The sequence below is a fragment of the Globicephala melas genome, chromosome 10, assembly GCF_963455315.2.
Source record: "Globicephala melas chromosome 10, mGloMel1.2, whole genome shotgun sequence".
NCBI classification, from domain to species: Eukaryota; Metazoa; Chordata; class Mammalia; order Artiodactyla; family Delphinidae; genus Globicephala; species Globicephala melas.
Window position 1 is genome coordinate 33,395,067 of NC_083323.1, and position 22,655 is coordinate 33,417,721.

The 22,655-nt window shown below is 35.6% G+C and overlaps 1 protein-coding gene across 2 annotated transcripts in view; it reads right to left on the reverse strand.

Annotated features, from left to right (window-relative positions):
• Positions 1–260: 260 nt before the first annotated feature.
• The window catches only part of NTS (neurotensin), a 71,231-nt gene continuing 48,836 nt past the window's right edge, over positions 261–22,655 (reverse strand). Inside the window, exons 2-5 of one of the 2 annotated variants that reach the window (XM_060306293.1) lie at positions 10,969–11,125; positions 9,143–9,204; positions 3,214–3,438; positions 261–958 (exon numbers count right to left, since the gene is read on the reverse strand). In XM_060306293.1, coding sequence (XP_060162276.1) covers positions 806–958; positions 3,214–3,438; positions 9,143–9,204; positions 10,969–11,041 — 513 coding nt within the window. In that variant the 5' untranslated portion in view covers positions 11,042–11,125 and the 3' untranslated portion in view covers positions 261–805. Of the gene's footprint in view, positions 959–3,213; positions 3,439–9,142; positions 9,205–10,968; positions 11,172–22,655 lie in introns of both variants that reach the window. The other variant, XM_030855408.2, reaches the window with a different exon arrangement.

A 22,655-nucleotide genomic window follows, 5' to 3' on the forward strand; every position in this document is an offset into this window, starting at 1 on the left:
AAATTCATGAGGAGTTATTTCAAATATGCCTTTTGCCTCAGAAATGGTCTCCTAAGTGGGAAAAATATTAGTCACATAAATTCCTCAGTGAGGTTAAAAATAAAGCTATCATTTACTGGATGTGAGGGGAAAATGTCAATAAAGGGTAACTCTTCTAATGATGGTAAATCTGCAAAGAAACATGGTTCTGATGGCTTGTTGTTTTTTTTGTTAGCTATTAAGTTTATTTAACAGAAAAACAAATTCAGTTGAAGATCATTCATTAAGATAAGCAGAATTAACAATAATTCATTAAACATTCTTTGAAGATGGTCCTATTTTACTACTATTGCCTTCCCCATATCTGAGAGATTCATGAGTAAGTCTTGGAAGAGAGCACGTATTTCTTTTAATTCGATAAAACGTTCAGTCAGATAATAAAACAGGTGCTATTATTCTGTTTGGGGTTAATGACATGTAAGCTAGACTTTGCCATAAGACTCTGTTCTAATCTCTTATAATTTGGTTTAGAATGTCAAACATTTTGACTGTTTCAACAACCCATTAAGTGCTTTGCAAAATGACAAAACGTTCTACATATGACTTAATTCATATCTACTCCAGTTATACACAACACATCATGCTCAAGACCTAGATTTATTTGAAAACACTTAGTCCAATTTATATTAATGCAGAAAAATCACATCTAATAAACCACAATTGTAGCAGAGACAAAATAATTGTGTTGTCATATTTCCACACAAATATAATTTGATATTTAATTAAAGGACGGTAAATCACAATCACATGTAAATAAAATATCCTCTCAGTAGTAGTAAGAACCTCTTTTGAGAATGTAGGGTCTTCTGGGTTTACTCTCATACAGCTGCCGTTTCAGAATGTAAGGAATTTTTCTCTTTATAACTTCTTCCTTTTCATTTCTGTCATTTCCAGTATCAAGAACCTCTTCCTGAATCAACTGCAAGATAGACCGAATATGAATGAAACATACATGCATAAAGTCTTCCATTTCAGAGTATTTGTCTACCTTTTATCTCATTTGCTATTCAGACAGTAAGATATATGTGGATGAGATGTATGCGGTTCACAACAATTAAATGTTTTGCCCAAGAACAGGTGGCTATCAAGTGGCTGAGACAGGATGAGAACATGATTTTTCTGATTCTCTGTTCTGTGCTCTTAGTTCATCAGGCCAGCCTTTAAAATTTGCTTTCTATATTTGTCAAGGCCATATATTAATACCTCCAAATGAAGGAACACACTTAATATAATTTTGAGTATTTTTCTTTAATTTATGGTAGACCAAAAGATGGAAATATATCATAAATCACAACAAATACAAAGTTTTGAATCTAGTAAACCACGTTTGGCCTCAAAGGTCAATAGAATTTTATATTCAATTAAGTTAATTACTGATTTGACTTGAAAGCCATTCTAAAGATCTATTGCTCAAAGAGAGAGGAATGCTTGTTCTGCTTACTTGTTCAGCTGTTGTAGAAATTAACATATGTGAAAACTCTGTTTAAATGGTAAAGATCTTTAGATTGTGCGGTTTAATAGTTAATCATTAAAAGCAAGTTCACATTCAAAAACACAAGGGAGTTAATCTCAATGTAGAATCTTGTCTAATACCTCATCAAATATGCTGCATTCTAAAATTAGTTCCAAACACTTTTTCTGATAGTACTGTTCTGATTCAAATGTTCCACTGGCAAAAAATATTTAGGAACTCTTTCCAGAGTTTTGCACACGATTTACACAAAATTTTTTTTAAAATCAACGCTCAAGGTAAGAACTGTATTCATATCTGTGAATATCTTCTAAACTTTGGGGTGACTATAACTAATACTGACAGGAGAGTAAGTTTTTAATCATAACCCGCATGCATTGAATCGTATCACAAGTACTTTATTTCAACCCACAGCTGTTCAATTTCATAGAAGGAAAAACAGCTACTGTCAGACAATCTAGTTTCTTAATCTTTTGTTTCTCTGTGCACATAGTCTGTAATTGTACTACACTCTGAATAATACTATCATTTTATTTTAAATCACTCAACAACATTTAAAATAGCAAAAGTTTTAATCTTATGTGCACCTGATTTGTCTGTATTATAGTTTATTGAGGGGTTTTTTTTTCCTGGATAAACAGCACATAATTGATATTTCCCTATGTTAAAATTAGTATTTTTCAAGTTTTATTGATGTAATATTTTAAAGAGAAAATCATTTAGCTGGAATTGGAATTAAGGGATAAACAGTCCAGCAAGAAAAATTAAAACTAGATTTTTTTTTTAATCTGGAAAATATCATTTTGTTTACAAGTTAGAATAAACACTAGAAGTTCTGCATTTCATTTCTTCTTTTCCACAGGGTATCTCTGGGACAGTGTGTTATAGAGATTGTTATATTAGCAGGAAAGGCATCCTCAGACCCTCAGATCCCCAGTGTTTGTATAAGCCCAGAATATGAAACATGAAGTAAATTTCTCTTAGGGGTTAATCTGAAAGAAATATTTCCCTTGCCAGGAAAATTTTAAAATTTTCTTCTTATTTTTTCTTAAAGAATTTTCGTTTCTCTTTTCTCTTCCAAAAATTTCCAAACCAAAGGTGGTGAGTCACCAGTGTAGTATTTAATAGAACTGATTCATCCAGTCCTTTGTGGTAGTTCTGGATAATGAAATTGGGCTGTACTAGCCATAGTGGACCTCGTTTAGCTTCTAAGGATGATTGAAATCCACAATCCACACATTCAATTAAAATAGAAATATGCATACATCCTTATCATTCTGGTTTTATTTGCCTAATATATTCAAATAAAACTGGAACCTTTTGTGTTCTGTGTTTGTTTATAAATAAACACACATGACTTATGTGTTTCTAAGAAAACATTTTGAGTTTCCTAAATTTCTTAGGCATGCCACCACCACCACCAAAAACTGCCTAACCATGCCATCCACAATAAAAGCATATGTACCAAATCTGCCCTAAGACAGATCCCCCTTTTAAGACCAAAGAAAAGATATTTTGCTAAACTCCAAATATTTGCAGGATACTTTGAAGATCTGAAGGAATGTTAACCTCAACACATGGTTTATTCTTCCTTAATATTTGTAAGTCTTCCTGTTATGATAACGATCAGGATTAAAAAAATCAGTACAAATGAGAGTTAACTAGTATAACCACAATCATCTTTGTATTTTGTTTTTGTTTACCTCCCAGTGTTGAAAGGCCCTGCTGTGACAGATTTTTCGGAGCTGGTATATTGTCAGCATTGCTTCCAAGCTAAAGCCATCTAAGGTAGTTGGAAATTTCCTTCTTGTAATAAGCTCCTCCTCAGGAAACTCTCCTGTTTCCTCGGCTTGGCTGTTCTGGTTATTTATAAGACTGCACACATTCAGCAGGCTCATTTTCCAAGAGGGAACACTTGCTTTACTGATCTGAAATGTAGAAAGAAATAGTTAATGCAATTAAAATTTGTGTTGTAAGAGTTAGAAATCAATTTCTATTGTGCTAAGCCATTACCTTTTAAGACCTAATTGTTAGTCTAGCCAAATAAAAACACTGTTATTAATTAGTAACTTCATATCACAAAGTTGAATAGTGTCGATACTTCATATCCTCTATTTGCCAAATGCAATAAAGTTAATACACATAAACACACACATAAATGAGCAAAGCAAGAAAGAAAATAGAAATTACAGTAAGTAGAAATACATAAATATATATGTATATATCACAGGTGAAAATATTAAAAATATCACTCTCTCCTTATTACACTTCAGTTTAGTGTCTAATGGAACAGCGGCCAAGGTGATACTAATAGATTTGGATAATTACAGTAGTGTGAGACCACGAATCTATTCCACACATTAATAGTTGTCACAGGTAGCATCACAGATGATCAATTTATTTATTTGAAAATTATAATATTTTCTAAAATATCCTTTTCTAATAAGATCTTGTCTGAAACCATTATTACCATAATTAACAACTTTCTCATTTTCCAATTTTTGGAGAAACTAAGTGTGAAATAACTTATAAAACTTAACAAGCATCTCAAAGGGCATAGATGAAGAAAAGCATAAATTTTTTCTAAAGAACATAAAAAAAGCTTTTTTGAATGACCACAAAGCTGTGATGAGAAGATTCAAAAATATTAGTATCAATTTTATTGGTGTCAATTCTCTGTGAATTATTCTCCAAATGCAATGCAATTCCAAATCAAAGTTCCAATTTGGAAAATATGGGAAGACTGGAAGTTTAGAGGAAGGAGTGTACCAAAACAATTATAAAGTTAATTTGGAAGTATGAATATGTGAGAACTAAGAAGACTTAGAAAAATAAAAAGATAATGAGGAAGGACTTACTCTACCAGATATTAAAATGTATCTTAAAGCTGCAGTAATCAAAGAGTGAATTAATAGAACAAGCATAAATATAAAACTCAACAAAAGAGAATATAATGTCCAAAATTTGATCCAAGTAAATATGATTGAAGAGCGTTATAGCAAAGTTTGCATTTGAAGTCCTTGGGACAGTTGGCTATGGGGAAATCTGGATTTAGATCTAGTTATAACTTTTATTGACATATTATAGTCTAACAATATCCAGATGGGTTAAATATGAGTAAAAATAAAAATATGTAAATATATAGAATTTATTTTATAAATTTGGAAAAATATTGTTAAGCAAATATCCAAACCAGAATCCATAAAGGAAAAGATAATTTATAATACATAAATGTGTAAATTATCTCTCAAAAATTAACAGCCTGAACTAAAATCAAAAGCAAGACATACTGTAAAAGCTGCCACAAAATGTTAATATACCTAACAGAGGTGGAGCTCTTCCAAAAGAAACTGGTGAATGCCCCAATTAAAAAACAAACAAACAAAACAAAACAAGAACAAAAAAACACTTAAAAAGTGTTCAACCTCAGATAAATAATATGAGCAGAATCGCTGTCAAAGAATCGCTATCAAAGAAGAAATATGGAACAGAAATATGTGGAATGATGTTCAACTTGGCTACTATCAGATCAGAAGACCCTAAAAAGTATAAGTACACTTGATGTACTTATGAGGATATGGAGAAACAGACACTTTCTCTTCTAAATATTTGTTGGTCTGAGTATATATTGGTATAATTTCTTGAAAGGTGTTTTGGCAATATGTATAAAAATTGTAAATGTTCATACCCTTTGATTAAGACTTTACCTTAGGGACATGCAAATCTGTGAGTACAAAAATATTCACTATAATGTTTTCAAACAGTTTGGAAATACATTCAACTATGCCCCTCGAATGTGATTATCAGCCTGTTCTTGAATTTTTCTGCTATGGGAAACTTAGAGGCAGCATGCTCCACTGTGTGGCAGCAACACCTTATGTCTTGTCAATTAATGGGATAGTACAATTTTACATTCGGAAAGCTCTTTAGAGATCATCTGATTGAGTGTTTTCCTTAGAACACTAGCTCTGTACTCACTGTTTTTAAAAAGGAGTTCCACTGTCAAGAGAATTGGAAAACTTGAGTTTAAAGGAAGTTTAAAGGAAATTTAAAGGCTTCTTGAGCTTTTTACTTGCAAATATTCATTGTAATGTTTCAACGGTGCTAACATAATATCCAATGCTCCCCAAACTAATTGACCATATAATGCTTTATTCATAAAGTATCTGTCAGGACTTGTGTTGTCTGATTATTTTTTTGGATGAGGAAACTGAGTAAAGCATTTTGTTCTCTTCTGCCAGTTAAAACAGTCACTGCATCACTCACTAGTATACTATTTAATATCACCTTAGCCCCTGTCATACTTTGGAAGCACCGCAGAGAGGGCACTTTTGACCATAGGATGTCTAAATAGACATGTATTTAAGAACATTTCTTATAAGGTTTAAATAGTTCACTCAAGAAAATGACACTCTGTCTTTGATGAAATCTGAGCTAGGATCCTCTGAGCCCTCTTCTTGACGAGGTCCCAACCTTGGGCTCTGTCCTTGGTCTACTTAGTCCAGTTTTAGCAAGAATCCTTCTGAGTCAAGTTAGCAAAAATGCCCCACCATTGATACCTGATCATCCTAGGATTCTATTGAGTTGTCTAGCAAGAATCCTCCTAGATTTAGAGTTTCCTCAGTAATTTTCCATACAATGATCCACCCCAACCCTGTTCCTTGGCTGTAAATCCACACTTGTCCTTGTTGTGCTTGGAGTTAAGCCTGATCTTTGCAAAACCATAGTTCCTCTTGAATAAAGTCTTCCTTGCTACCTTTAACAAGTGTCATGAATAATTTTCTTTAACAATAAACATTCTTATTTATTAAATTATTTTACGTAAATGTCTATAATAGACCTAAGCCTATAGATAAGAAATTTAGAATATTGTCTTCTCTTGCTTTTAAAATGAGGAAAACAAGAATATTTGTGGTTCTTACTTAGCATTATTTGATTAAACTTCTAATACTGAATAAGATCCTGGTCAAATTTTGGTTTCCTTAATTAAATGGGACCTAATCTATATTACTAGTGGTCACTATCTATAATACACTGAAATCAAATGTATTACAAGCATTTGAATTGGTGAATTGGTGAATTCATGGTGAATTCAAGTATTTCACCTAAGTAAAAATAAAGTCATCTGTGGTGGAGCTCTGAAGTTCTTACAGCTGAATACAAAAGGTAAGGGCTAGTAATAAATCCTAGATTCTTATTGTTAGTACATAAATATTTATTAAACTCTTACTGTATTCAAGGCATTGAATTTGATCACAGAAAATTACATCATTCCAGCAGCTTTTTGAGAGCCTAAAGAAAACATATTCTTTTCTTCAAAGTTCTCTTTCTTAATAAAACTATACCAAAGCACTACCACTGGTAATAAAGAGAATTGTATTGTGAGAACTAATTTCTTTATCTTCCCCTTCTCTTCAAGCTTTGGAATCTCTCTTGGCCTTCTCTTGCTTAAGAGTATTTCTACATTAGTATTTCAATGTCTAAATAGTTTTACTTTAAAAATTGAAATTACCTTTAGAGTGGAAAGAAGAAAACTGAAGCTTTCTGAAGCTTTTAATAATGGAGTTATACCAATAACAAATACTATTCTTTCAAAATTTTAGATACAGTATATTGGTTAAAATGGTCAAAAGTTTAGACTTTTCATTTGCATAGAACACTACACACACCAAAAACTAATTGAATCACAGAGAAATAAGTGATAGTAGTTTTATAAAAAATAAGAAATGAGCTTTATGTTCCCATCCTAGCAGCAAAATTGGGATAATTATGCTTCTGGGTGCTTCCTCATCATAGTCTGTATTTTACTTATTTCAAGTAAAAAAGGAGGCAATGGGATTCAATTTTTCTTCCATGATCTGTTTTAGAGATATGTCCCATGACTGAATGAGAGCGGTATATGTTATTCTGTCTATACTTTGGCTACGTATTTCTCTTAAGAATAAAACTAAACCACTTCATATACTGAAATTGTTTTTCCCTTGCAGCATCTTGGCCAGGGAAGGAATCATAACCTCTACTCCCACATTTTTGCAAAGTAGCTGGCAATCCCCACACCATGTCACATTTTGGAGATTATTTAGGACCTTTATTTGTCTACATAAACTTGAAATCATAGAGGCAAAATCTCTACAAAGACACTAAGGCATACTAATCTGTTCCATTTTTCAAAACAGACTATTAACTTCACTTGTCTTCCTATTTATGAGTTGAAGCGATTATAGCCATTGCTATTCTGATTGAGTATTAAACAAAGGATCCATTATCTTAAGGTTAAATGTATTTGTTCACTGAGTTTTAATGACTAAATGAAATTTGATCATTCTTGATAGGAAACCCACCAAATTATGGTAGAATTTGGTTTCAATGTGTTCAACTTTTGTAGATCTGGGCAATTGTGGAAATATATAGGTACTTAAATTTTCCCCAAATGCCTTTTAAGGACCATAGTAGAAAACGTCTTTGTTAGCTCTGAGATGACAGTGACCCACATTCTCATACAAACACAGAAATGGCTATTACCCCTTCACACCCACTATTGAACACAATTCTACTTCTATGCTAGGGGTTGTTGCACCTGGAACATGCTCATCCAATTAGGGAAGAGGCAGGAGGAGTCCTGAGCATTTCCTTTCTTACCACAGCGCCTGTGGAATCCTCAGCATTACAACAGTGATTGCACCGGGTGACTGCCTCACCTCAAGACATGTTCTTCTTTGAGAAACATCTTTTGGTTGGGAACCCTGTTCTCCAACTCTACATTTAGATACACACTGATTAACTCACTCCGGGTAAATCAAGATTGTGTGGTAGTGTGGTAATTGGGTATATTCTAATTGAGTTTTATTCCTAGGTACAGGCTGGAATCTAAAAACCTTGCTTTCAAGACCCCGAGAGGAATAATAAGGTCCAGTACAAAGTTTCACCTGATTCAATAAAAACAATAAGCAGGTACCAATAACACTTCTGTTATGAGGAGAATTTAAATCCAGGTGTGGACTTAATGTAAATGTCTAGGAGATCATAAACTCCAACCCCAACGTTTAAAAATAAGGAAACAAAGGCAAGCAATGTTAACTAATCCCCTTGCTTAAGATCAAATAGTTCATAAATCACAGCTGTGGGATTAGATCTCAAGGCTTCTGTTTGCCAGTCTATTGCTCTTTACTCTCTACCACATTTCTTTCATGGGTTTCGTGAACTTTAATTCTTAATTTAGGAACTCCACTTCACTCTCCCCAATAGTACAAGAAAGGCAAAAATATCACTTAATTTTCATTTATGTATTTATCTTGAGGCCAATATACCTTTCATCATACACAATATGACTGGAATGGAAAGAGGAGTTTTAAAAATACATTTGCATGTCCACATAAATAATATGTGACTACTTAATTAAATTTGCAGTATAGTGATTGATACACTATACAGTATCAATACAGCTTCTTTCCCTGTCACATCAACACCCTTAAGTCCTTTGAACTTAAGGAAAAGTTTCCCCGTAAAGGAAATGCCTCCCAATGAACTTTTCAGTCTCAATGGGAAGTTATTACTATAGGAAAAGGATACCATGTTTATAATGAGAGTTCATATGTTTTTCAGTCCTTGGTTTAAAAAAAAAGAAAAAGTTACCTTTGATGTATGCATATTGGTCAATAAATCTGCTTCTAACGCTTTCATTTCCTCTTCTGAATCTGAGTAAAATCAAAACCACATGTTTACTGTATAATCACGTATCATGTAATTATATTATAACCTAGAGATTTAAGATTAGCCTCAAAAAACTTTGTCTTAGAAGTTTATTGTCTTTGCTATGTATTCATTCTCCTTAGAATAACATTTGGAAAAAAACAATTATAGTTTTACTTTAGGCTAACAGAATAGAATAATAGAAGCACTTTTAAGAAAATAAACACAGGATTTTATGCCAGGAGAGCTATTGATGATTTGGAGTTGTTTAATCACTGAATCTCATTATTTAAAAAAAAAACCTGATTATATGATAAAATAAAGATTTAATCAAAAATGCTGGATAATTTTTACTGGAAATAGTTTACATATACAGAATATATATGTATTGATATTTTAAAAACAACATAATGAAAAGGTATGTATAAGACATTTTTTCAAGATAAAAACAAAGGAAATTGCTTGCTGATAATTTTAGAATAAGAAAGACACTGAGATTTGTTTAATTTGAGATGCTATTTTACAAAACACACTTTGAAAGATTTGTTTCTCTACTTTAAACAAGGATTTAGAATCACGTGTACTTAGCAATTTTTTCACAGGCTATTAAGGAAATTGTTTAAGCAAAAGTGGAGTTGTCCATCAATACATGTACAAGAGTGTGGAAAATGGATTTCTGATGTTTTTTTAGAATATTCTTTCCAGTTTCCAATAATGAATATTTCACAGAGAAGAAAAATTTAGAAATTACTATAAGGTAATAGAAATAAAGTTATAGAACACTATACTGAGTTAATTCATAAAATCATAGCAGAAATTTGAATTAAACATTTCAGTGTCATATTTATGATATAACAGTATAAAACAGGCTAAATATTTTTGCTGCATTTATCCCTTGTTTTTTTTCACCTTGATGTGATCATTCAATTATTTTCCAACATTAATTAGAGCATATGGCAATCACTATAATATTTCATATTACTCTTTTAAGTTTAAATCTTATTTTCAAGGTGACCTATTGACAGATATTTGACAAAGTATGGTTTCATCTTAATTATCACATGCAAAATACTCTACAGGGAAACAATTTTTATCAATACAAGAATGACAATTTTCCAGTTACATTCTGTATCAACTTAAATGACATGCAAAAAAATAGTTAAATTAATAATACATCTATTTGTCACACAGAAAAGTTATATAAAATGTATTCTTAAAAGAGCTTGGTATTTTGTGTATTTTTCTAGAAATAATTTTCTATAAATAATGCTTTATACATTTATTCATTGAACATCAATTTTCACTTTGTTATCTTAACATACACACAATTAAGAAAATAATATTTGAGAGGGAGAAGCCACCATGTCCTAAGAGAGTGAATGAGGAAGAGATAAAACATTTCAAATGCAATCAGTTTTAATTATGGGTTTGCACTTTGACAGGCACCACTCCTGTACTTCTCATTAGAGAGTGACCAGCTTGATTTGTTTCACATGTTTTTTTTCTAGTGGTTACATTGCAAAGGGGAACATGAAGTGTTTCATTGAAATCCCTTTTATTACCTTGCAGATTTAAAAAGGAAAAAGAAATCTTTCAATTCTTGTAATCATAAGACAGAGAAAGAAAGTATCCAGCTTCTATCACTAAAAAGGAAATCCAGAATAAGGGAGAAACTCTTCTCCCTGGATACATTAACGTTAAGTGGCAACACACAGTAAAAATGGAAAAAGAAATCACTTCAGGGAGTTGTGAAATGCAGCTGAGCTTACCTGAGCACAGACTCCAGGAGCTGAAAGCCAGGAGTATCATGCACACCAGTTGGATTTTCATTCCTGCCATCATCTTCTTGAGCCTTCTAGCAAGCCCAGTCCATAAACGTCAGAGACAGGCTGAAGGGGGCTCTCTAGTGCTTCCTCTTGCCTCCAGCTGAGTTTGGAAGTGACTGAACTATGAGAGATGCTTTGACCATTCCCTATGTGTATATATATATGTATATATATATATATGCAGGGGATGATGTCATGAGTATACAGGGATTATCTCTTCAGGATGTGCCCTTCATTTCCATCCCTCCCCTCCACTCCCCACTTCCTCCTCCCTTTCTTCTTTGTCCCCCCCGACACCTCTCCCCCACTTCTGAACCTCCAGTAACAGCGACATTTTCCCTAATTGACACTGCTGCTCCAGATTTCCGGCACGCAGGAGTCATTCAAAAGCAATTCCATACAGAGCATACTGGAAAAGAACTTCCAGTACCATTCTTTCCCCATTGCCTCTTATTCTCTGACTCTAAGAAGTTGTCATTTTGATTTTGTGAAGCATGAGATCTGTTATTTGTAATATAATCAAAATCTCCAGGATGAATGCCTAAAATCAGTAATTCTTTAGGTTTGGAAGTTCTTAAAGAGTCAGGATTCTTTTCTGATAACCCATACTTTTGAACAAGTGTTTTGTGGTTTCAGGACTGATAAGGTCTTAGACAATACATGCTAGAAAAAGAAAGCAAGTGGAAGATAAGCAGAAAATCAGTTATAATATTGGGTTAAACAAAAGAATTTAGAGAAAGGAGAGAGAATCAATTTTAAGAAAAGAGACTAGTAGCTCTAAGCAATAGGGTATTATTTCCTAACAAATTGAAAAGTCAATTTTAAGTAACTGAAAGGTTGACTGAATTATGTATGCTGATTTATGGTTGAGTGTCTTAGAAAGACAATTTCATGTTTACAAAACCCAACTATAATTTATTTGTTAGCAGGCAGAAATATGTATTATTGTATCACTGATTACTTTCCTCGTTTTCTGTCTGCATCGCTCTGCTCCTTTAGATTCATTCCTGCTGCCCCATCCTATTCAGTCTATAATCCCCTTTTCACTGGTTTTCGCCATTGTATCAGATTTCTTCCCCTGTGATAGTGATAAAGATGAGACTGTACTTCTGGAACGGAGACAATCTTAAATAACCACCGTCCACCAGTCGCATTCTTAAGACCGCATCTTCACATATTTCATGAGTTACAATGACACTCATTCCCTCTCCCGGGTTCTCAGAAGAAAATGGCTCAAAATGTCTTTTGGAGTGAAGTTTTCTTCTTGCATTAAGTATTTCAGGATACATGGCATGACTGGAAAAGATGGTGCTGTTAAAAATGTGAATATTTGAAGGTAAATGTGTCTGAGACTTGTTCACTTCTTAAACATATCAACCAGATAGTAACAATCGAGAAAAGAAGTCTGGATTGATTTCTACAGAGAGTTGATTTATATCATATGGTATATGTCTACGGAATTGACTTCTCCATTTTATCCTACACCTAAGAAGAGGGACTAATTCCAAACATGTAATAATAATTTAAAATAGCAAGGAGTCATTCATGTAACTTAATGTTTAGGAATTTAACAATGGCTGATATTTTTTACTTCTTTTAGTTTGTTTTACAGACTTACATACTACACAGCATTGAACACAACTCACTTGAGGAAAGTTTTATATGTAAAGGGTAATTAATCGGCAAAGAAATTTGAAATATGTACTCGATTTTTGCCTTTATGCCACTAGGGGGCGCAATAGATGTTTAAAAGGATTTTTATTTTCACTTGACTGATCACATCAGAATTCTGAGCATTATGCTTTCTTCTCATGATCAGAGCATCTTTGTGACAGAATCCTTTCAAAGCCACTTTAATGAAGAAGTCAAGAAATTATATATTCTTTGCATGATATTTAAATTAGTTGTTTTATGAGCTTTTGACATGCAAATACAAAGAACAATCTTTTAAAATGTGTGATAGCAGCCTAATGGTAAAAAGAAAGTGTGAGTCCTATTTTTCTCAACTGACTTCTTTCATACATGAAGCTCAGGGAAATGTTGACAAAATTTATTCTTAATTAATTAGAAAGAAAGGGGGAGAATTAATAGTGGGAATTCTTGTTGTTTTAAATATATCACTTCATTAGCTGTCAATGTAGAAATGATAAGCCTGAAAGAATTGGGGGAAATGTGTTAGCAAATGTCAAATAATTGAAAATCAGATAGATGCTATACACTACCTTTTCTTTTGGGAGAAAAAGAAGATGTGTAACTTTTATGGTAAAATTATGATATAGATAAACTTTCTTTGACCTCTAAATGGTATTTTTAAAAACATCTGTTACACCTTTGCTTTTCAGCTCCAATGCCTTCGAGCTATAGAAAAGCCAATTAAACAATTTGTTTTAAGAGACAGTAAGTTACGTGTGGATATTTGCCTTTAAACGTATTTCAGGAAGTACTTCAATGATGCCTTTTATGCAGGATTTCAGGCACCTTTCTATGGAGATGGGTGAAATATCTTTATTCTAAAGCCTTTATGCCTAAAATCCTTCTAATTTTTATTTAGCTCTTAAAATACTAATGAAGAGTTTGAACATTACCCTTGGACAACCTTCACGTGTTGGCCTTCTAGCTTGCGGTCACCATGAAGCAGCTAACTCTGAATAGGTTTTATCTTTTTATCTATCTAAATAGGTTTATCTGGGTACCTGTAGGTTACATTTCTACTGTAGGTAGATTTCTGAGCTTCTACTGTGACTTAAATCAGACTTTTGCTAGCTAATTACTTAAAAAAATCAACAGAGATGCCTGAAAGATTGGCAATTAGAAAGAGTGGTCTGTAAACATTTAATTTGGAGATGGGAAAGTTCAAAAACTATTTGATAAATAGTGTGTCTTCAGTTTCAGATGATTTCTTCCTGTACCTTCGGAGGCTTCATCATCCCATTTATATACAGCTTCCTGGACGTGCCCATCTTTTTATACCGTAATCCCCAAAACTTACCCTGTGGTGTTTCTACCATCTGGAATCTGCCCTCCTTCTTCCCTTTGACCGCTCTCTCACTTTCTGACTTATCTTTAATTTTTAAAAGATTCTATTTTAGACCTATTCAAGGTGAACCTTTCCAAGTTTGAATCCTAAAAGTTTAATCTACTTCTACTCCTCCCAGTTTCTGCTAGCCGTTTGTGGTAAACTGAAGGGGAGCAGAATGTGCCACCCCAAATTATGCCTCTTTGGCATATTGATTACTTGAGCTGGTTATTTTTAAGACACAGCCAAGGCAAGAGAAGCTCTGAAAACAGAGTAGAAGTTACCCTTTTATAAGGGACCTTTACGTTAATAAGGGGAATCTCTGTTTGAAAGGGTATCTCCCTCACTATACTACACCTGGAAGAGAAGGATGACTAAATCTCTGAAAACTCACCTCAGTGGAGAAGGCTCGGACTCTGTAACAATCATACCCTGGTTTACTGTGCTTTGCCTGATTATCTCCCATTAACAGGCCTTCCCCAAGCCCCTCCCCCAAATCTTTCTTTTGTCTTTAGCTAAAGATAGTGTTTAAGGTGGTGGGTTGGACCATTTTGGGGAACCACTCAGTTTTCCTGGGTATCTCCCATGGATACAGGAAGGGTACCTAGTATTAAACTTCTGTTTTTTGTTTGTTTGTTTGTTTTTATTTTTGGCTGCGTTGGGTCTTTGTTGCTGTACATGGGCTTTCTCTAGTGGTGGCGAGCGGGGGCTACTCTTTGTCGCGGTGCACAGGCTTCTCATTGCGATGGCGCCTCTTGTTGCGGAGCATGGGCTCTAGATGCGTGAGCTTCAGTATTTGTGGCATGTGGGCTCAGTAGTTGTGGCGCATGGGCTTAGTTGCTCCACAGCATGTGGGATCTTCCCAGACAAGGGCTCGAACCCATGTCCCCTGCATTGGCAGGCAGATTCTTAACCACTGCACCACCAGGGAAACCCTAAACTCTGTTTTTAACTGTTAATCAGTTACTATGGTGGCAATGGTGGTGCGGTCTCAACCGAGAACCTAGAAAGGCAGAGGGAAAATTATTTTTCCTCCCCTACATCTGTAAACTTCTAGAAGGAAAGGATGCTCACACATCATTGTATATCCTCTTCTTCCAAGGCTTACAGACTGTAAGTGCTCAATACATATTCACTAGGTTGAATTGAAAAGCTGATTATTTAAAATTTCTGACTTGTTTTTCCATGTTTCCACTTGTAACATTCCTTTCAGCCACATCTCTACTTTAATTTCAATTACTAAAAACTCTTTTGTTATCACTAATCTTAATATTTGATATGAGACTTTAAGTCAGTTTTCTGAGACTTTGCTCTAGTCATTCTTTTCCTTCCTGACTGGGGAAGTCAACATTAAAGATATTTAAGAAAGCACCCTGGGATCATGTGCGTTCACCAGTTGAGTGCTTAGGATAACTTGCACATTTACTCCATTCCTCTAAATGAGTCTCTGGTTTGGAACTGTGACTGTGATTCATCTGAACAAACAATGATGCCAATCTCTTTGTAAACTCAATTGATTTTTCTGTTCAATTAAGGTCCATTTTCTAGACATACAGACAGTTATATGCATGCACAGACCCACACCCACATATACTATCTTACACACAAAATGCATATAATCCTGTCCTTGGAGAGTTAGGTAAATGTAAACCAAATGTCCAATTTTCCAATCTATGTGTAATCATGCTTTGCCCATAATCTCTATAAATTCCCAGCTCATTTCCCTTTGGCTCTTCCTGTCTCTGCTCTCGCATCTGTATAGGTAATTAATTCGGAAAAATTGATGATGGATTTCTGTAGTCAAAGAATATTTTGCAACTTAAACTCCAATTATAACACAAGCTTTGCCTGGGATTCACATGTTAACGGGTTGCCATATTTAACTAAGGATATTCCATATTGTAGGTACTGCTGATCTCACTTATAATCTTGTTTCTCATGTCAAAGAAAAATATCGATATGTACATGAAATCACTCACCGCTATGTGTATTGCTCAAGTAATTGTCCTTCTAAGCCTCCTTTTTGAGTAAGACCAAAATGAAAGCATTACAGGAGAAGTCCTTAACAAGTTTCAACTTTTATTTTTCTTAGTTTTACAAATTAGAGTGTAACTATTTAGAGTAAAAAATGAGTTTTTTTTTAAAGAAAAGCTTCTGCTTTTTTTTTATTGTTACAAAATCTAAGAAAATTTCTGTACCACCTGTAATACACAAAATAGAACAAATGTACTTGAGCTACCATTTACCAGAAGCAGATTCAGTGAAATACTGTACTTTTTCCTTATCTGAAGAAGATATTAGATGCTGAACTTGGAACATAACGGTTTATATTATTAGTCTTGGTCCTTGGTCTTATTATTTTTTCAATTTAGATTCTTTCCCTGCTGATCTTGTTAAATCTTATGGCTGTGGATCCTATCTATTCCCTAGTAACCCCTCAATTTTCATCTCTGACTACTCAGATTGCATATCCAATCACATCCGCAGCAGCTCTACTTGGAGGATCATTAGGTAACCTTACTGTCCAAAATAAAACTTTTTTTTAATTTGAGGTAAGGAGAGACTTTATTCAAAACAATTATTGCAAGGAAGGTAGGAGGACTATTGCAATAGGGAGATTGCTCCAATCATATATAGGTCATAAGATCTGCAAGTATCTCCTAAACCAGTAACTTTAATACAGTGTGAGAGGTACTGGAATAGCACACACCTAAGAAAGAGGCCTAGGACAGAGATGAAGGGGTGGTTAATTCTGCTGCTAGAGAAAGGTACAGAGTGATGGGAACAAGTGAATTGTGTCTTGAAAAGCAAGAAGTCATCCTCAGAATTAACAGTGGCTTAATTGAGGGCTTACCCCAGCCCTGTTATGCTAAATTGCTTTCCGCATGATCTCATTTATTCATCACCAAACTGTAAGTTGGGTATCAATACATTTCTGCTGAATTTGGACTAAAGGGTCTTCTGAGCAAAGCGCAGAGACACTGAGGCAGGAGGATGGCAGCTTTGGGAACCGGCAGAGGAGCAGGGAGGGGGAAACGCCGAAGCTGCAGAAGTTCCTTCTCAAGCTCTTCTGTAGCCAATGCTCCCTGAGTCGTTGACTCCAAAGGAATCGTGGGTACACTGCTCATTCATTTGTGTGTCTCTTCGAGGGTCTTCTGTGAGCCCCGCACGGTACTAGGTGCCAAGGCTACAACCAGTGGGCAAGACAGCATGGTCCCTACCACCCATCGTGGAGCTTATATTCTGGTTAGTTCCATCCCAGCATGGTAAAGACAAATAAGAGGGTGCTGGGAGCGACTCCTGGTTCTGCAGGATGAAGGGGGCTTACTGAAGGACCTCAAGCTCAGGGTAGCTGAGCACCATCAGGGACGCACAGGTGTTGACATTGTCGCCCTTCACAAAGGACGTGTCCATGCCCCTGACCCTCTGCCGGCCCGAGATGGCGGGTCCCGCTGCCACCACTCCATGTCCAGGTCCACAACAAGGGCCTTCAGCGGGGCTTGCTCCTGTTTCCAGAGCGACAGGGTTTCCTCTGGTGGTCATGGTGCGGCCCCAAGCACCCATAATAAAACCTTTGATTCCTTCCAACACTTTTCTAAAAATATCATCTTCCCCTAGTGCTCCCCATTTCAGTTACTAGCACCATCATTCACTGGGTTGCACAGATCAAACAGCTGGCAGCCGTTTACAACTTTTTTCCCTCTCCCCTACCGCTTCCAAGGGTGGAAACTCCCTAGGGTGCAGGTCTGCCACCAAAATAGATTCCAAGCCCAAGTACTTTTCCTTACTCCATTATCACCATCCAGGTCCAAGCCATCATCCTACTATCACCATGCAGGTCTAAGCCATCATCACCCGCCTGAGCTGCAGCAAGAGTAACGTGAATAGTATACTTACCAGCGGACTCGGTCCCTTTCAATGTAGTCACCACACAGAGAAGTTTTTTGTTTTTTAATGTAAATCAATTCTTACTACTCTCTGTGTAAAACCCCTAAAGGTTTCCTATTGTACTTAGAACAAATTCCTGACTGTGGCCTATATTACCCTGAGGGGGCCTCTGCCTCCCTCTCAGCTGTCATATCCTACCACTCTCCCCTTCTGTCTGTTTCAAGCATACTGGTCTTCTGGCTTTTTCCTAAACATGCCAACCTTTCTCCTCAGAGATCGTCAATGAATGTTGTAATTACATTATTGTTCAGCAAATACTCATCCCCTGCCTCTCCCCAGAGTGGGTAGAATATACTTCCCCACTCTTGATCATGATTTTGGCCATGAGGCTTGCTTTAGCTAATGGGATGTTGGCAGACATAAGGAAAACAAAGACTCAATATGAGTTTGCAGCTTCTGGCTCTCCCTCTTCCTCTTCTGCCATTGCCAGAAGAAGAACTTTTCCTGGGTGGTCCCCAAATGAGAAGAAACGTGAAGCACAGTCGAACTAGCCAACTTGCAAAACTGCAGTGTGAAGCAGAGCTTCCTGAGCTGAAGGCAGAATCACCCTGGCTAACTCACAGATATATGAAGAGAATTAAGTTATTTGTCTTAAGTAACTGAGTTTTAGGGTAGTTTGTTATGCAGCATTTTTGTGGCAATGGTTGACTGACACAACTATCTATTTTAAAACCTATCCCACTGCTACTTCATTCAATCTCTATAGTCTTTACTTGTCCACTTATTTTTGTCTTTTGTGAATAAAAGCAGGAATGTTTTTGTTTTTTGGTCTTATTTCTTATATTCTCAGAACACAAAACAATGCTTCTCCATAGTAAGGACTCAGTAAATATTGTTAACTGGATGAATTAATGAACTAGGGAAATTCTAAGCACCCTTCCCTGATAGTTTTAGGGTGGCTATTTCTCCTTCACCTCTCACAAAGACATTTTCATTCTCCAAACTGTGAACAATGAAACACAGGAAGTAAATCTCTTCTGGAGAGATTTTTAGCCAAATGGTGTAAGAGAATGCTTCCTTTCAAGAGAGTCTTGAATGTTATTTTTGACTGCAATTGACATTTTGTAAGTTATCATTAAGGAAGAGTGGGAGTATGGTGGTCCTACAGGCACTGTGTTGATGTTTCCAACGTGGTGAGCCAATGTGTACAGAAAGAATAAGGAGGGGCAAGTTGTTAGAGGCAGAGGACTAGAGTCAACAATATAGCATTCTGAGTCTAGAAACATCCACCGTAACCAATACCACAGGCCTCAGAGCAATCTAAAGATTAAACTTGAAATTAATTTATTGAAACCCTACTCTATGACAGGCAACGTGCCAGGTTAATTTGATTTCATGTAACATAGCATACTATGAAGCAGGATTTGCAGAATGATATCATTCTCATTGTGTTGGTTAAAAAAATAATAAAGCCGTAGAGAGTTTAAATAAGGATAAGGGGATTTATTAAGTAGAGCTTAGATAGGACTGAACAGCTTTCATTTCTAAAGCAACAGCTAATCTTTGTAATATTAATACGGGATCCAAGCACAAGTCAAAAACAAATCTTGTGTTAACATGCTGTAGAAAATACTATGCCAAATAAAGAACAGGCTAATATTTTTAACCTAAAAGTACATTTAGTAAAAAGTCAGATTGGACTCTATTTTCAAGTTGATTCTAATTCAACAACTTATCCTTGTTTTCCTCCCTTTCCAGGTTTAGGTGTGCTACACATGTTAAACAAATGAATAAACTTAAAAAAAACCCTCAGACTCCTTATTATAAGGGCTATGTAGAACCTAAATGGATCTGGATGCATTGAATTGTTTTAACGGGGGTAGTAAATTAGAAAGTATGAAAGAGGAATCAAGAAGTTAATTGAGGTTGCAACCCGTGGAGAGTTGTAGTGAGTGATCTGAAAAGAAGAACCCTTCCCACTTTGTACTCTGGGTGGAGGCACTAGTATGTATAGAATAAAAATACCAGACAAGCACTGTTGGGGTACTAGGCCATATTTCAATGTCATCCTAATTCATGAAGCCAAAGAATGTCGGAACTGAAAAGGTCCGTTATGGAAAAACCAGTCTTATATTATGCTTTAATTTTACAGGAGGGAACACAGACCTAGATACTCTAAGGGGGTTACAAATTTCCTCCACCTTCCTGCTCTTAATCACATTGGTTCTGAGTGCTCAGAGTCTAACCTCACTTCTTATCCCAGAGGAAGGTAATTCTTCAGTATCAGTCAAGCAATTTTGAGAAATTAATTTATCTTCTGTGAGTCTCTCTATTACAGTATAGCATCCCCACAACAAGCTGGAAAACATCCAATGGGTATTAGTCACTATAAAATGGACTTTCCTTTTGGACAGGTCTCTGCTTTTTGTCTTTTTCTGTTATATAATATCTTGCTTTGGGCATTATCAGGTTTTGTTGCTATGTTTTAGTAAACACAAATCCCTTAGCTCCTAAATCATAGACTCCTTACTCATATGATCTTTTGTCCCCCCTTCACTGTGCAATATCACCTTTTTTCCTATGTCTTCTCTGGACCTGAATTCAGATAAACGTGGTCATCAATTAGGTATCCATACTCAAACACTTACAGAGACAAGCAGGTAACATGTCCTATTTAAGTCCTGTTTAAGGGGACCATCTGCTTGACACTGAGCTTCAGATGATTTTTCTGCATGTGGGAACATAGGCCCAACATGGCAAATCTTCCAATTTTCAGTATTTTCCAGAAATTCAGATTTTTTATGGAAATGTCACAATCTTTAAATGCAAATATTTACTTCAATTTTCTCTTTTGCAATACCAAGCGGACAAAATGAAATGTCTATGTACTGAACTCAGCCTCAAGATCCACCATTCTGCTAATCGCTGGTATAAGTCTTATTCTGATAACTTTCTACCTGTGGCTTTAGACTTTAATTCTCTGGTCTCTATCATCATCTATAAAATAAAAATAATTGCTATCTAAAAGATGGTATGCATATATCACAAAATGTGTATGTAATACATACTCAATAAATCTTAACTTGTGCATCTGATTATAAGTTACACACACTCTTTCCATTTATTCTTTTTTTATAAATTTATTTATTTTATTATTTTATTTTATTTATTTATTGTTTTTGGTTGTGTTGGGTCTTTGTTGCTGTGCGCGGGCTTTTCTCTGGTTGAAGCAAGTGGGGGCTACTCTTCGTTGCAGTGTGTGGGCTTCTCGCAGTGGCTTCTCTTGCTGTGGAACACGGCTCTAGGAGTGTGGACTTCAGTAGTTGTGGCATGTGGGCTCAGTAGTTGTGGCCCACGGACTTAGTTGCTTCGCGGCATGTGGGATCTTCCCGGACCAGGGCTTGAACCCACGTCCCCTGCATCGGCAGGCAGATTCTTAACCACTGCGCCACTAGGGAAGCCCTTCATTTATTATTTCTCCTGACTTTCTACTTTGTATTCACATATTTTAATCTTTTAAAAATCATTCCAGTTCTTTCCCTCTTTTGTTTTAATGGTAGTCCAATATATAACTTTTGTCCTCCTGTGGCTTGTTTTTTTTTTGTGGTACGCGGGCCTCTCACTGTTGTGGCCTCTCCCGTTGCGGAGCACAGGCTCTGGACACGCAGGCTCAGCGGCCATGGCTCACGGGCCCAGCCACTCCGCGGCATGTGGGATCTTCCCGGACCGGGGCACGAACCCGTGTCCCCTGCATCGGCAGGAGGACTCTCAACCACTGCACCACCAGGGAAGCCCTGTGGCTTGTTTTTAATTGAGGTATAGTTTACATACAGTGAAAGGCATAGATCCTAAATGTAAAGGTTGATGAGTTTTGACAAAAGTTTGAACTTGTGTTATTCAAAACCCAATAAAGATGAAGATTGTTTCCTTCATACCAGAAAATTTTCTCATACACATCCCCAGCAAATTTCTGTGACATCACAGGTAAACACTTAATTTTGCCTATTTTTGATCTTCATATAAAGGTAATCAAACATTATGTACTTTTTGGTGAGTGTCTGCTGTTCCTAGTTTGCTGTAAGTTTTTATCATGAATGGGTGCTCAATTTTGTCAAGTACTTTCCCACATCTATTAAGATATCATATGAATTTTGCTCTTTCTTTCTATTAATGTGATGAGTATTTGTACTCATTTTTTAAAATAATAAACCAACATTTTGTTACTGGGATGAACCTTGCTATGTCTTGTCATATTATCCTTTTTATATATTGTTGTATGTGTTTTGCTAGTGCTTTGTTAAGGATTTTTGCATATCTTTTCATGAGAGATAGTGTTCTGTAGCTTTTCTTTTCTTGGAGTATACTTGACTGATTTTGGTATCGGGATTATTCTGGTCTCATAAAATGAAGTGGGGAGTGATCTTCCCTCTTATATCATCTGAAAAATTTGTATAAGATTGGTACTATTGTTTTAACTTTGGTTAGAATCTATCAGAGAAAACACTTTGGCCTGGTGAGAAATTTAAATTTTGAAATTCTTTTATTTTTAAACAAATCTACTTCTATTTATATGTTCTATTTTTTTTCCCACCAGTCTAATTTTACCTAAACCAATCATGGAAGATGACATACGCTTATTTGTAAGTATTTTGATGTGGGTCTGCAAGATTCTGAGGGGGTATCACAGACTATTTAAGCCATGGATAACCAACAGTTTAAATGAACA